Source organism: Conger conger, chromosome 18, assembly GCF_963514075.1.
Source record: "Conger conger chromosome 18, fConCon1.1, whole genome shotgun sequence".
Lineage (NCBI taxonomy): Eukaryota > Metazoa > Chordata > Actinopteri > Anguilliformes > Congridae > Conger > Conger conger.
Genome location: NC_083777.1, coordinates 24,202,627 through 24,215,759, shown reverse-complemented (window position 1 = coordinate 24,215,759; position 13,133 = coordinate 24,202,627). Strand labels below are relative to the sequence as shown.

Below are 13,133 nucleotides of genomic sequence, written 5' to 3'. Positions count from 1 at the left end.
CAGTGCCGACGGCGCGGATAAGATCGCCTGCTACGGCTTCGGCAGCTGCCCGCACTTCCTCGCCGCCGCCACCAAGCGCGGCAAGATCTGCATCTGGGACGTGTCCAAGCTCATGAAGGTGTGCGGGGCCTCCTCTCAGTAACCAGGGCGCCCTGCGGCCTCGTCCGCACGGGGCCTTAATCTCCTGTCTGCAACAGAAAATTCTGACCTTAAAAATGAAGAAAGATCCAAATGAATGATACAGGATGAGTCGTGTACCCGTGTGTTTAATTAAATTGTTTATCGATTCCTCCTCAGGTTCACTTGAAATTTGAGATCAACCCCTATGACCCGGCGATCCTGCGGCAGCTGATCCTGTCGGGGAGCGAGCCGGCCCCGGGGACAGAGTCCAGGAGGCCCACGCTGGCCTGGCTGGAGGACTCCTCCAGCTGCTCCGACATACCAAAGCTGGAGGGAGACAGGTGAGCCACACAGGTCCTGGGTCAGCCTGAGCGCTGTCAAAGATTTTACCCCGATACAGGTGCGCTCGTCTGGGGCAAAACCACAGCACTGTCACGATATCCCAGCACTGTCGCGATATCCCAGCACTGTCACGCTGTCCCAGCACTGTCACGCTGTCCCAGCACTGTCACGCTGTCCCAGCACAGTCATGGCATTAGTGCCCCTCACTGTCCGCCACAGAAGACTACCCCATGGATTTATGAAATTAGTAAATACGATTTTGCTAGTGTTCCACACGTTCTCATACAGTCATCTGTCATTATCTGTGTGGTTCAGCCTCACAGAGGGGCTTTTATTGTCTGTCGGTGCAACGGGGGAAAGTCCTTTGCTCATCTGAAAAGCACCTTTGGTCATTTCCTGAAGACAAAAGAATACAAGGCATCATTTGTGCCAGGTAGGAGTTGCCCATCGGTTAGATATTCATCTGGAAAAGTCGGCTGTTGTTTGAAAAGGAGCCACGGGGTAATATGATTGGCTGGCAGCACGGATGGAGTCTCGGTGGTTGAAGAGTACTTGGTGTAGCCAATGGGACTCACTGTGTCAGTCAACGCTCCCACAATGCCACTGCATGAATCCGCACAAAACAAATTATTCTCAGTGAATGTCCTGCTCTTATGCAGAGTCACATTGAGGTGCTTCCGCTCGACATTATTTTTTAATTTATGTTTTCCCGTCCATGTAGTAATGCGGTTCGTCTCTCTCATTCAGTTTAACCCCTGAAAGCCAGCACATTCCTGCTAAACAGTTAGTGGCTGTCTCTCTTATTCATGCACTGTTTTGCAACCAGCTTCACAACAAAAGTGTGAGTGTTGTTCTGCAGTGTTCACGTCAGAACACCAGACAGTCATTTAGATCCAGTGAGTGAATACAGTGGCACTTGTCAGAATAATTAATTTGCATTAATAGCGAATGTGAAATGTTTAACCTGAGGGCAAACGCGTTTGGTACGCATGCAGTTCCTTTCCCGTATTTTAGGAGGTTTGTGTTTTCCCAGGACGGAGGAATGTGTGAATGTGTGATTGTCCTCTGAATCCGCGCTGTCTAACTGTGATGCCTCTGTTTCCCGGCGGCGTCCTGCCAGCGACGACCAGCTGGAAGACTCGGACAGTGAAGAGCATTCCCGGTCAGAGTCTGTGACAGGTGAGGCCCGAAATCCCCCCCCCCCGCTCCCCTCCCGTCTCGTAGCGCTAAGTCTCCTGATGTACCAACGCCAGTGCCCCTTGGCATTTGCGCTTGGCAAGCACCTCCAGGATTTCGCGGAACCCTAAATTCACATTTTCCTCGTCGTTCAGAGAGAGAGTGCAGCTTCTGCTGTTGGTACTGAAAATGATGTGTTATGTTCATGGCCTTATAATGAAAGCGGTTGCCTAGTTGTTGCAGTTGTAGCTGGGCATTAGATTTGTTGATGGTGGACAGCACAATTAGTGATTTGGTGCCAAATTGGATTTTCTTTCTGTTTGACACAGTCTTTTGTCAAAAAAGGCAGAATTTGTCCCACCTATGTATTGGCTCTGGCTTGAGTCTTCCCAAGATGATATATTCACACCTTTATAATGAATTGTACCTTATCCAAGCTGTTCTGTAGCTGTTCTAATGACCTTCTAATGACCTTTGGATATAGGCATCTGCGAATGAAATGTCATGTAGCACACAGACACATGCACATGTATGCAGGCGTGTTTGAGTCCGTGCCCTGACCGCTGTCCCTCTCTCTCCCCCCGCCCCAGGGCACCCGTCGCAGAAGGAGAGCATGGAGGTCAACCTGGGGGTGACGGCCCTGAGCGTGCTGCAGCAGCCGGAGAAGCTGCAGTGGGAGGTGGTGGCCAGCGTGCTGGAGGACACGGTGAAGGACCTGGAGGAGCTGGGCGCCAACCCCTCCCTGGCCCAGGCCAAGGCCGACAAGGCCAAGGAGAAGCCGGCGGAGCACCACAACATTCCCTTCCCCTGCCTGCTGGCGGGGGCCCTGCTGAGCTACCGCTCGGCCGCCGGCTCGCCCCTGTCCGGGCCCCCGCGCCGGCCCCTGGACGGCCTGGCCAGGACTCAGGGGCCCGAGGCCCCCGCCGACCAGGCGCCCATGGAGATCGAGGCGTGCGGCCCCCCGCCCGCCGTGCGCAGGACTATGCCCGTGCTCCTGCTCTACAGCATCAAGGAGTCGGACGAGAAGTCGGGCAAGGTGTTCGCCCAGATGAACAACCTGATGAGCAAGAGCCTGCACGAGGAGGGCTTCACCGTGCCGCAGATCATCGAGATGGAGTTCGACACGCACGAGCAGCTGCTGCTGCAGGACCCGCCCATCACCTACATCCAGCAGTTCGCCGACGCGGCCGCCAGCCTGGCCGCCCTGGACGGGGACAAGTGGAGCTCGCTGGTGCCCAAGCCGGGCGCCCTGGTGCAGTGCCTGCGCCTCCCCAAACCGCTGGAGGAGGAGAACCTGTACGTGGACTCCATCACGCCCTGCACGGACGGCGTCCACCTCCTGGTGGGGCTGCAGTCGTGCTCGGTGGAGTCGCTCAGCGCCATCAACCAGGTGGAGGCGCTCAACAACCTGAACAAGCTCCACTCGGCCCTGTGCAGCCGGAGGAAGGGCGAGCTGCAGCCCCTGACCGGCCTGGCCAACGGGGGAGGACTGCGGGGCAAGGCCCACGAGGGGCTCCCCGGCGCCCCGGGCCAGACCCCGCTCATCCTGCCCCCCGAGCAGCAGCCCCGCGCCCCGGGCGGGGGGTACCTGGCCCTGTACAAACTCAACTACTCCACCCGCATCGTCACGCTGGAGGACGAGCCCGTGAAGATCCAGCACATCCGCGACCCCAAGGACGCCATCACCTCCCTGCTGCTGCTCCCGCCCGACGTGCTGGACGGCCGGGAGGAGGACGGGGACGAGGCCCTGGAGGAGACGCCCCCCGGGCTGAAGAACGGGGCCTCCGCCGCCCCCAAGGAGAAGCGCGGGGACGCGGCGGGGCTGGGGCACCTGGTGGTCACCACTCAGGGAGGCAGCATCATGATCCTGGACCTCTCCAGCCTGGACGTGCTGGCCCGAGTGGAGCCGCCCAAGAAGGACGGCACCGAGGAGCCCGACCCCTTCGTCTCGGTCACCTACTGCTCCGGCACCGACCGCCTCTGCGCCTGCACTAAAGGTGAGGGCTGATCCTTCACACACACACACACACACACACACACGGGTATACACACGCACACGCACACACACGCACACGCGCGCACACACGCGCACACACACGCACACACACACACACACACACACACACACACACACACACACACACACCCCGCTAATGCGCACATGCACGCACCCGCACATAAACACACATACACTGCACCATTGCACAATGTCTGTGCGGTAATGCCTGAAGTCGCAGCTCACACACACACACACACACACACGGGTATACACACAAACACACACACACACACTCCCGCTAACGCGCACATGCACGCACGCGCACATAAACACACATACACTGCACCATTGCACAATGTCTGTGCGGTAATGGCTGAAGTCGCAGCTCATTACATCTGCATTACATCATGCTCCTCTGGGAGCAGGGCGGGAGGAGAACAGCGCCCTAACTGCAGGCTTTAGCAGCACGGCTAATGGAGGGGAAACGGGCTGACTACGGCACTGGGAACTCTGCTGGGAACTCTGCCAGAGTGGAGATCCAGCCTGCACTGCATATATACCTATATTTCTCCCAAGTGAGAGCTCTCTGGTGGTCTGACAAGTGCCTGAAATTCTTATGATTAGGAAGAAAAATCTTTTTTGGCAAACGTTGTAATAATGGTGTGCTTTCTTTCATGAAATCTGATATTTGTGCATCAGTCGTGTTTCTCTTTATGACCTATGACAGAAAAGTGGAGTCTTCAATAAATCACATTCACAATGACATGAAGCTATGGGGAAAGGCACCTTTTAGCATTTATGACTTTGCACAAAGAGGTGTTTGTGGACCGATTTAAGACCGAATGTGATGGTTTGTGGAAAAGCACTTGGGAGACTTCTGAAGGCCTTAGTGTGGCAGCTTTGAGAACAGCAGCAGGAGGATTTGCACTTAGCAATTGGCTGCTTGTACATTTGTTTATAAGATAACACCCAGCTCCCTCTTTTCAAAAGTAAAAGAACTCCAAGGTGAAATGTGACAAAAGTGAAAGTGGCTTCACTCTGATGGCAGAACCTGACTTAGTGACATAATGGAGAAACACAATAAACACTGCTTATTTTCTTGTTTAACTTTGTATCTCGGTATCATTGTCAATGAGGAAAACCTCATTTAAGCCTTGAGAAAATGATTCTCAAGGCTAAAATAAAGGTTTGAATGAATTAAATTCATTAATAATTGCGCTTTAAATGTGGTTAATGGTTGACCAATAAACGGGGTAATTTCTTTGTCCACTGGCAGGCTGAAAGACACCTGGTGTTTACTCTGACGTTATTTTGAAGTTATTTTGATGTGTGGGCCGTAGTTTTGGACTCAAGCACTGAAATGCGTTGGTACTCTTATTTAATTCTGGGCTCCTATTTTGGCCATGTGACATGGTCTCGTGTTGGCTAATTGGTTGGCTGAACGGTCTTTCCCAGTGAACCACCATGAGTCTCTTTAATATTTCTGAAGGATGGTAAAAACTCACGCATCCATTCCACTGCATGGTGCAACTGTGCGTAGTCTGTAAAGGGAAGTCAGAACGCTGGGAAGTTTGTGAGTTTGACAGAGCATTCACTCATCAGCGTGGATGTTCAATTCATTTAATCGCTCGGTCCCTTTTGTAATTTTGAACGATGACTAACAAGTTCGTGACTGTTGCCATTTTGTAAAACAATGCCTGGGATTGTTGGTGTGACAGACAATGCTTCAGAAAACTCTGCGGATTGTTGGAATGGTTGTCTCAATTTTCTCCACCACACCTCAGCCAGACTCACGACACTTTCTCAAGCCTTTGGGATATCTGAATTTGGACATTACACATGCATATTGTATAATCTTTTAGTGATGGTTCAGTTGTTCCAATTATGTCTGTCTGTCTGTCTCTGTCTGTCTCTGTCTGTCTCTGTCTGTCTCTGTCTGTCTCTGTCTGTCTCTGTCTGTCTCTGTCTGCCTGTCTGTCTGTCTTTGTGGGGGAGGGGGGCAGTTTTTCCGTAGAAGGAAATGTTTTATGCGGTGTAGTGTAAAAGTATCACGCGCCCAATAAATTCTACAGTTGAGATCATAAATCAGGAGCCCCCCCCAGTGCCCTGACACACGACCGGTGGACCTCCAAACTGACACCTTAGCAACACAGGCACATCTTAGATGGCACGCTACCCCTCCCCTACCCGAGGGTGGCAATAAATCTGCCCCCCTGCCCTGCCCCCCTGCGGTTCTGCTGCAGGGCAGGGGTGGAGAGGTCGGGGCGGAAATGGGTTAAAGTGTGACCATCGTTCCTTCCCTCCTAGTGCACCTTCCCCCCCCCCCCCACCGTTAGAGCAGCCAGCCGGTTGTTCTCGCCTGAAAAGCATCACGTACGTTATAATTTGAAAAGCGAAGCCTCCAGTTGAGAGCGGGTTCGGGGGGGAGGGTTTGAATTCCACGGCCGGCGACACATCGGTGCGAGGGATGTCGCAATAAAAATTATATTTAGCCCGGCTGTTGCGTCTACCGTTTTATCTTGTCGAGCTGAGAGCCTTTGAAGTGGCTTTAACTGCCGTTTCGGGGGGTTTCAATCATAACCGTGTAATCGGAACCCCCCGGCCGACCTCTCTCTGTTAAACTTGAACCTCCGGCTTGAACTCCCGCGGAGGTCACCGCTCCTTTGAAGCTGTGGTTCTGAGGCTGTGTTTTTGTTTTTGTTTTTGTCTCTAAACCCGCAGGTGGAGAACTTCATTTCCTTCAAATTGGAGGTGTGTGTGACGATATTGATGACGGCGACATATTTGTCGATGGCCCCCTTTCTAAAGGGGCAGAACAGCTGTCAGAAGGGACTAAGCCTTCCTCGAACCCCTCGAGTCCAGGGATCACAGGTAAGATTTAATCCTGATCTCTCGCCCACCATCCTGCACAAGGGCATATGCAAAAAGGTTGATGCATTCAAATGGTTAATGTGGTTGTTTGACACGGGCAAGGGTATGTCTTGCTCTACCAGCCGAAAAAGAAATCTCTGCCTGAACGGTGTTTTTATGTTGTTCCTGTCATGGTCGTGTTGCCCTGAGTGGAAGCCATTACATAGGCAGTATAAAATTCATCCAGCCATGCTGTCCTCAGAAGTGGGCTGGAATCACCGTTTAGGGAAATCGCTCGCCTTTCGGAAGGCCAGAATCGCTTGAGTAGGTTGAATCAACCGAGCCGGAGCGCGATAAACCAGAAGACTCATCCGAGTCCAGCTAACACCAATCCAACGGCAGTGTGTGAAGAGTCCGGCGCGGTGCTCTCCAGGGCCTCCCCGTGCGTTCAGAGTGAAACGGGTCTCCGTGCGCCCCCCCCCCCCCCCCCCCCTCAGGAGTTGACCTTCTGGTGGACCAAACGCTGGGCGTGGAGACCCTGACGTCGCTGGTGGAGCTGACGCGCTTCGAGACGCTGACGCCGCGCTTCTCCGCCACGGTGCCGCCCTGCTGGGTGGAGGTGCAGCAGGAGCAGCAGCAGCGCCGGCACCCCCAGCACCTGCACCAGCAGCACCACGGCGACGCTGCCCAGCACACCCGCACCTGGAAGCTGCAGAGCGACAGGTGAGGACACGCCCGTCCCCGTCCCCTGTCTCCACCCACCGCCCCGGGCGCCCTCGGGTTCTCCCGCGCTCTGCTGTGCTGTAATCCAGTGTTTCTCAACTCGGGACCCGCTCGCCTGAAGGGTTTTGTTATAACCAGGTGCTCACACACCCGATTTGAACTAATCGAGGGCTTTTTATTTTTATTTTTATTTTTTTTTTTTTTCATGGTTTCGATTGGTTCAGCCATTAAATCAGGTGTCTGAGGTCCTGGTTACAACAAAAACCTTCTGGCAAATGGGTCCCGAAGTTGAGAAACGCTGGTTGTAATCTATTGATTAGCATGCAGGCTTTTCATTGGCTGTCCTTCCATTTACCCTTTCGGTCCCAAGTGCAATATGTAGTGCCTCCCCCCAAATCCAAAGGGGTTTGGGCTTTGGTTGAGAAAATGGAGAGAATTTAGTTGGTTGTTAATTGGTGCTCAAAACAAGTGTTTTTGATTGGTTGAAAGGGCGACTTGGGATTTTATGGTAGCTACACTTGAGTGTTATATGGCACTCTTGGCACTGCGAGGGTTAATGTAGCAGAGAGAAGGTGACTCCATCAGCAATGAGAATGAAATGTGAGAATGAAATGAATCTCTTCATTGAGAATTCCCGTCCCGCCTGCAGCTCCAGCTGGGATGAGCACGTGTTTGAACTGGTCCTGCCCAAGGCCTGCATGGTGGGCCACGTAGACTTCAAGTTCGTCATGAATGCCAACATCACCAACATTCCTCAGATCCAGGTCACCTTGCTGAAGAACAAGGCCCCAGGCCTGGGAAAGGTTAACGGTGAGCGCTGGAGCCTGAGAGTGTGATTTTTATATGCAAACCATGATGACAAGGAACATGTATTAACATGGTGATGATAATGTTGTCTTCTCTTTTTGGTGGATTTGAGAACGTAGTTTATCTAAGCCAACCAGTCTAGCCTCACCCAAACCAAAATGTTATTGTTCATTCCTTCATGTGTATTTTGCTGCTTTTGGAAGAGGCACACTTTTTTAAAATTTTATTCTTGAGCTCATGACTTTATTTTCAATGTGTTTTGGAGACTCAATTTGACCGTACAGCTGTATTCAGGTTCTGGGTTTTGTGCCTGACTGAAGCATGTGTGTGTTTAGTTGAGTTGTGCATGTGCCTTATTTTGCTGCGGTTGGCAGAGACTGCAGTGGACCGGCAGATCTCCTTTCCCCTGTCCCACGTTCTGCACACCAACGGGGAGAGGAACGGGCAGCCTCTGCTGCACGACTTCACCGAAGACATCCAGTTCATGGACGTGGAGGAGACGCCTGGTACGCTTCTTCTGTTCTCCCCCCTCTAAACAAGGTTGCTGCCACGTAGGAGAAGCATCAGATCTCAAGGTCTTTGTTTCTTTATCGTTCCAAAGGGTCAAGGCTGTGCTCCTTTTTGGAAGACCATAAAGAAGATATCCTTTGTGGGCCTGTGTGGTTAGCCAGTGGGCTCGACCTCTCCGGGCATGCTGGGATGTTGAGTCTAACCAGCCCCAAACTGGTCAAAGGTAAGCTAGAGCGCTATTGCACTTTAAAACAAAAAATGATACTAGCTTGCCAACGAGACCATATTCTCCCCTCATCTTGTATAACAGCAACACCAGCTTTCAGTTCTCTTTTGACATGTGACTGATAGGCACTCTTGAGTCCTGCAAAGAACTACTGTCCACTGATTAACATGGATGTCAGTGACATTTTGCTAGGTTAGATGAGGCCTGAAAACGGGGCCTAAATCGTGGTTAATGAGGGGTGAGCAGCTCGGTGCATTGACCCGGCGGTGTGCCCCTGCTTCAGGCATGGCCGGGGGGAAGTACCGCTCCTTCCTGGTGCACATCAAGGCGGTGAGTGAGAAGGGCATGGAGGAGAGCCCGCGGCCCGTGGTGAGGATGCCCTCGGCCAAGCCCCAGAGCAGCAAGGCCCACTCCCTGTCCTCCCTGCTGCAGAGGGCCCAGGCCACCAAGGTACCGGCTCGTCTCGTGTGTGAGGCTGTGTGAGGCTGTGTGAGGCTGTGTGAGGCTGTGTGAGGCTGTGTGAGGCTGTGTGAGGCTGTGTGAGGCTGTGTGAGGCTGTGTGAGGCTGTGTGAGGCTGTGTGAGGCTGTGTGAGGCTGTGTGAGGCTGTGTGAGGCTGTGTGAGGCTGTGTGAGGCTGTGTGTGTGAATGGTATCTTGTGTGTGTGTGTGTGTGCAAGTGTGTGAGGCTGTATGGATGTGAGTGTGAATGGTATCTTGTGTGTGTGTGTGTCTGAGAGAACTGTCCTCTTTGTGCGAACGGGTGTCTGTGTGAACGGTCCGTGTGAACGGTCGTCTGTGAATGGCGAATTTCAGTTGAAGAAATGGATCCTCATTAATTTGTTTTCTTTATATCAACAGGAGGGATTGCACTGGCTTTGTGTTTTGATGTTGCAAAAAAAAAAAAGAAAAGAAAAAAGCATTATTTTGTTTAGAGGACCTTTAAAAAAGCCTGATGTGCCAGTTCAGTTATTTTAGGCTGTATTTCATGTGGGTGCAGGTTGGCTCAGCTACCTCTTGCTTTCAGCTTAATGTAAAAATGTTGGTTGGATTTGGTTTTTACAGACCTTTCTGTCTAGTTGGCTCATATTTAATCTCGCTGTTGTGACATCTTTACGGTCATAAGTTGTGAAATCATGAACTCTGAGCTCTTAACGCTTTTTCCCCTCTGCTCCATCAGGAAAAGGCCTCCACCTCTAAATCGGAGCCCCCGCCCCCCTCCAAAAAACCAGACGACCTCCGCGGCTGTGCGCTCCTCCAGGAGGTGTCCGTCACCATCCGGAGGTTCAAGAAGACCTCCATCCCCAAAGAGAGGTGCGTCGCCCGTGCCCCGCCTGCTAACCGCGTACACGGCTCCCACCAAGCGCGCTAGCGTCTGGTTGGCTGCCGTCTGGTTGGCTGCCGTCTGATTGGCTGTCATGCCCTCCTGCAGGGTCCAGCGCTGCGCCATGCTGCAGTTCCCAGAGTTCCACGAGAAGCTGCTGAACAGCCTGTGCCGGCGGATGGAGGAGCGGCCCTCGACAGAGCACTCCCAGAGCCTGGTCCTGGACATCCTGTGCTGGCTGGCCGGGGTCTACTCCAACGGGCCCTGCAGGCAAGTCCTCACCTGGGCCCCCGCTGGGCCTCTCCACAACCGCGAGGAGTTCTCATGTAGCAGGGATATGTAGTGCTGGTTCATCTGTTAATGGACCTGGCTTCTCTTTGGTCATTAGTCTTTGCGGTTCCTGTCTCTTCTGAGGCCGGAGAGTGTGGGTTTAGTCCCAAGCCGAATCGCAGCAGTTAAATAAAATAATTGCTGGGGGTGGTATTTTGATAGTGTGGCAAGAAAGTTCATTTTTATATTTTACTAATCCCTAACTTGTCCCAGGTCTCATTGTCTCATTTAGTTGCCTCTTTTTAAGTGGGAGATCTCTTTCCCGGTTCTTTGACATGTTGAAGCGAGTCAGCAGAAAAGTTAACGTTTTCACCGGCGCTTCAGTATTAGTGCGTCTGTTGTAAAGTGCAATAAATCACAGTGGCATATTTCCACAGCCGTTCCCCGGGCCTGTGAATGCGGCAGTCCGCAGGGCGTTTGGGGCGGTTTGGGAAGGTTGATTCTGACTTGCCGGTTTTGGTGCGTCTCTCCGCGCAGCCTGAGGGAGGGCAAGGAGGGCCTGCTGACGAAGACGCGGAAACGGCTGACGGACATCGTCAGGGTGTGCTTCTTCGAGGCCGGCCGGAGCATCGCCCACAAGTGCGCCCGCTTCCTCGCACTCTGCATCAGGTGAGTGCTCGCCCCTTAAAGGAATACACCAGCATTTTGGGCAATGTGCCTTTTTTTCTACTTACCCAAGGCTTCAATGAGTTGTTCGATTCGATTTCATTAAAATTCTTATGCATTCACTGGCTCTTCCCATGTTCGCATAATGTGTTGTTAGCTTAGCATAAAGACTTGAAGCCTATAGGAGTCAGTAGCCTTTAAGGTGCCGTTACAAGGACTGTCATATGGCCCGTTTCATGTTATTGTATGAGGAGAAGGAAGCTAATGTCGAGTAACGGCTGCTGCTGTTTTCATGGTGCGGTGTGTTTATTCACGTGCGTTTTCCCTCTCTTGTTATTACTGCCACAGCAATGGCAAAGGGGACCCCAGTCAGCAGGGTTTTGGATCCGCCCTCCTGAAGGCCTTGCTGGACAACATGCCTTACTTACCTGCAGCAGCCACGGGCGGTAAGTGTGCTCTCCTGTGCTCTGGCGCTGCGCTGTATCTGCCTGAAAGCTGCAGCTGGAGCATTCGTTATTGCGGTGCTTGTTCTCTGTTATGTCATTGTAGGCCTCCGGCGCTTTGCTCAGTGATCAGACAGGATTTAGAAACACTTCTTTTTTTCTATTTGTCAAGAGCCTGAGAAATGTGAAATGTTTGCAGTCAGTCAGTTTAAAAAGGATAAGCTGACCTAGACGTTGGGTATTGATTGGGCGCCCTGGGCTCACAAAAGTAGATAACCTGAACCTTGTGTTTGCATATTGCTGGGGTTTCTCCAGTTCGAAGAGTCTATGCTTTTCAAAGGAAAACTGGAATTGAAAAATGGAGCTTAAATTTGGTTAAAAGCATTTGGAAACATTTAGGTTCAAATAAGGTTCAGACCCTGTTCCTGTAAGGCGTCTGCTCTCCCCTTACAATAGTAGAACGATTTGAACTAGTTGGGTGTATAAGGAAATCTGGTGTGTAAGGAACTGTGTTGTAATGTGACACTGTGCTCATGTGTGAGGTGGAGTATTTGGTTTAGTTGGGTGTGTAAGATGATGTGCAAGTACTGTGACCCTGCTGGCCGGTGGTTTGATCCCCGATGTGGCCACAATAAGATCCTCACAGCTGTTGGGGCCCTTGAGCAAGGTCCTTAACACCGCATTGCTCCCCCTGCTTAGTCTAATCAACTCGCATTGGATAAATGGCGTTAGCAAAATAGCATTTAATGATATTTGGCCTGGTTGGGGGTGGGCAGAGGTGTTAGTGTGACCCTTCTCATGTGGCGTATTTGGCCTGGTTGGGTGTGTAAGGTGATGTGATGGTACTGGGACACTGAGGGGTAAGATTTGGCCTGGTTGGGTGTGTAAGGTGATGTGATGGTTCTGGGACAGTGATGTGTAAGATTTGGCCAGGTTGGGTGTGTAAGCTGATGTGATGGTTCTGGGACAGTTAGGAGTAAGATTTGGCCAGGTTGGGTGTGCATGGAGAGGTGTTAGTGGGACACTGCGCTGGTGTGTGAGCTGGCTCCTCTCCCCCGCAGGCTCTGTGTTCTGGTACTTCGTGCTGCTGAACTACGTGAAGGACGAGGACCTGGCGGGCTGCAGCACGTCCTGCGCCTCCCTGCTCACCGCCGTCTCCCGCCAACTGCAGGACCGCCTCACGCCCCTGGAGGCCCTGCTGCAGACCCGGTGAGCCGCCATTTTAAATCCGAGCTGTCGTCCGCTGCTAGTGTCCGCCACACTTCAGCTTCTGGGCTTTGATGCTTTCATTCGTGCCTTCTTGGTGCCTCCAAGCCATGCCTTTCGGTCCTTCTAATCTCCTCTGTCCTCATTTCGCCAGTCGAGATGGTAAGCCACTTGTGATAATGGCTTTTTATCAAAAATACTTTAGCTGCCATCTTCCAGCGGGGGAGTGTGAAGGTCACCTCAAGGAGGAATTATGCGAGGAGGGATTTAGTCATGTTCTTGCCTCCCAAGGCCCAATGGTGGAAAAGCAGTCTTAAGGCACAAGGCTTTAGACATCGAGCTTCTACCTCGGCTAGGCTGACCTGTCTAGGAGTGCGGCTTCTGGGATTCTGGTTCAGTGATGTCTGTTCTGCTCCCATCGAGCTGACCTGAGGCATCTGTACCAACAGCCTTCTCATTTCTAATGCTGTGAT

At 52.2% G+C, this 13,133-nt stretch overlaps 1 protein-coding gene across 11 annotated transcripts in view; it reads left to right on the top strand.

Moving 5' to 3' along the window:
- The window catches only part of birc6 (baculoviral IAP repeat containing 6), a 134,669-nt gene that overhangs the window by 18,473 nt on the left and 103,063 nt on the right, over nt 1-13,133 (top strand). For 10 of the 11 annotated variants that reach the window (XM_061227491.1, XM_061227500.1, XM_061227496.1 and 7 more), the window contains exons 7-21: nt 1-118; nt 298-461; nt 1,583-1,641; nt 2,229-3,635; nt 6,359-6,508; nt 6,985-7,210; nt 7,860-8,020; nt 8,392-8,523; nt 8,619-8,750; nt 9,037-9,203; nt 9,932-10,065; nt 10,184-10,345; nt 10,883-11,014; nt 11,360-11,457; nt 12,516-12,663. The exon at nt 1-118 is cut by the window's left edge and continues 105 nt beyond it. In XM_061227491.1, coding sequence (XP_061083475.1) covers nt 1-118; nt 298-461; nt 1,583-1,641; nt 2,229-3,635; nt 6,359-6,508; nt 6,985-7,210; nt 7,860-8,020; nt 8,392-8,523; nt 8,619-8,750; nt 9,037-9,203; nt 9,932-10,065; nt 10,184-10,345; nt 10,883-11,014; nt 11,360-11,457; nt 12,516-12,663 — 3,390 coding nt within the window. The remainder of the gene's footprint in view (nt 119-297; nt 462-1,582; nt 1,642-2,228; nt 3,636-6,358; nt 6,509-6,984; nt 7,211-7,859; nt 8,021-8,391; nt 8,524-8,618; nt 8,751-9,036; nt 9,204-9,931; nt 10,066-10,183; nt 10,346-10,882; nt 11,015-11,359; nt 11,458-12,515; nt 12,664-13,133) is intronic. The other variant, XM_061227497.1, reaches the window with a different exon arrangement.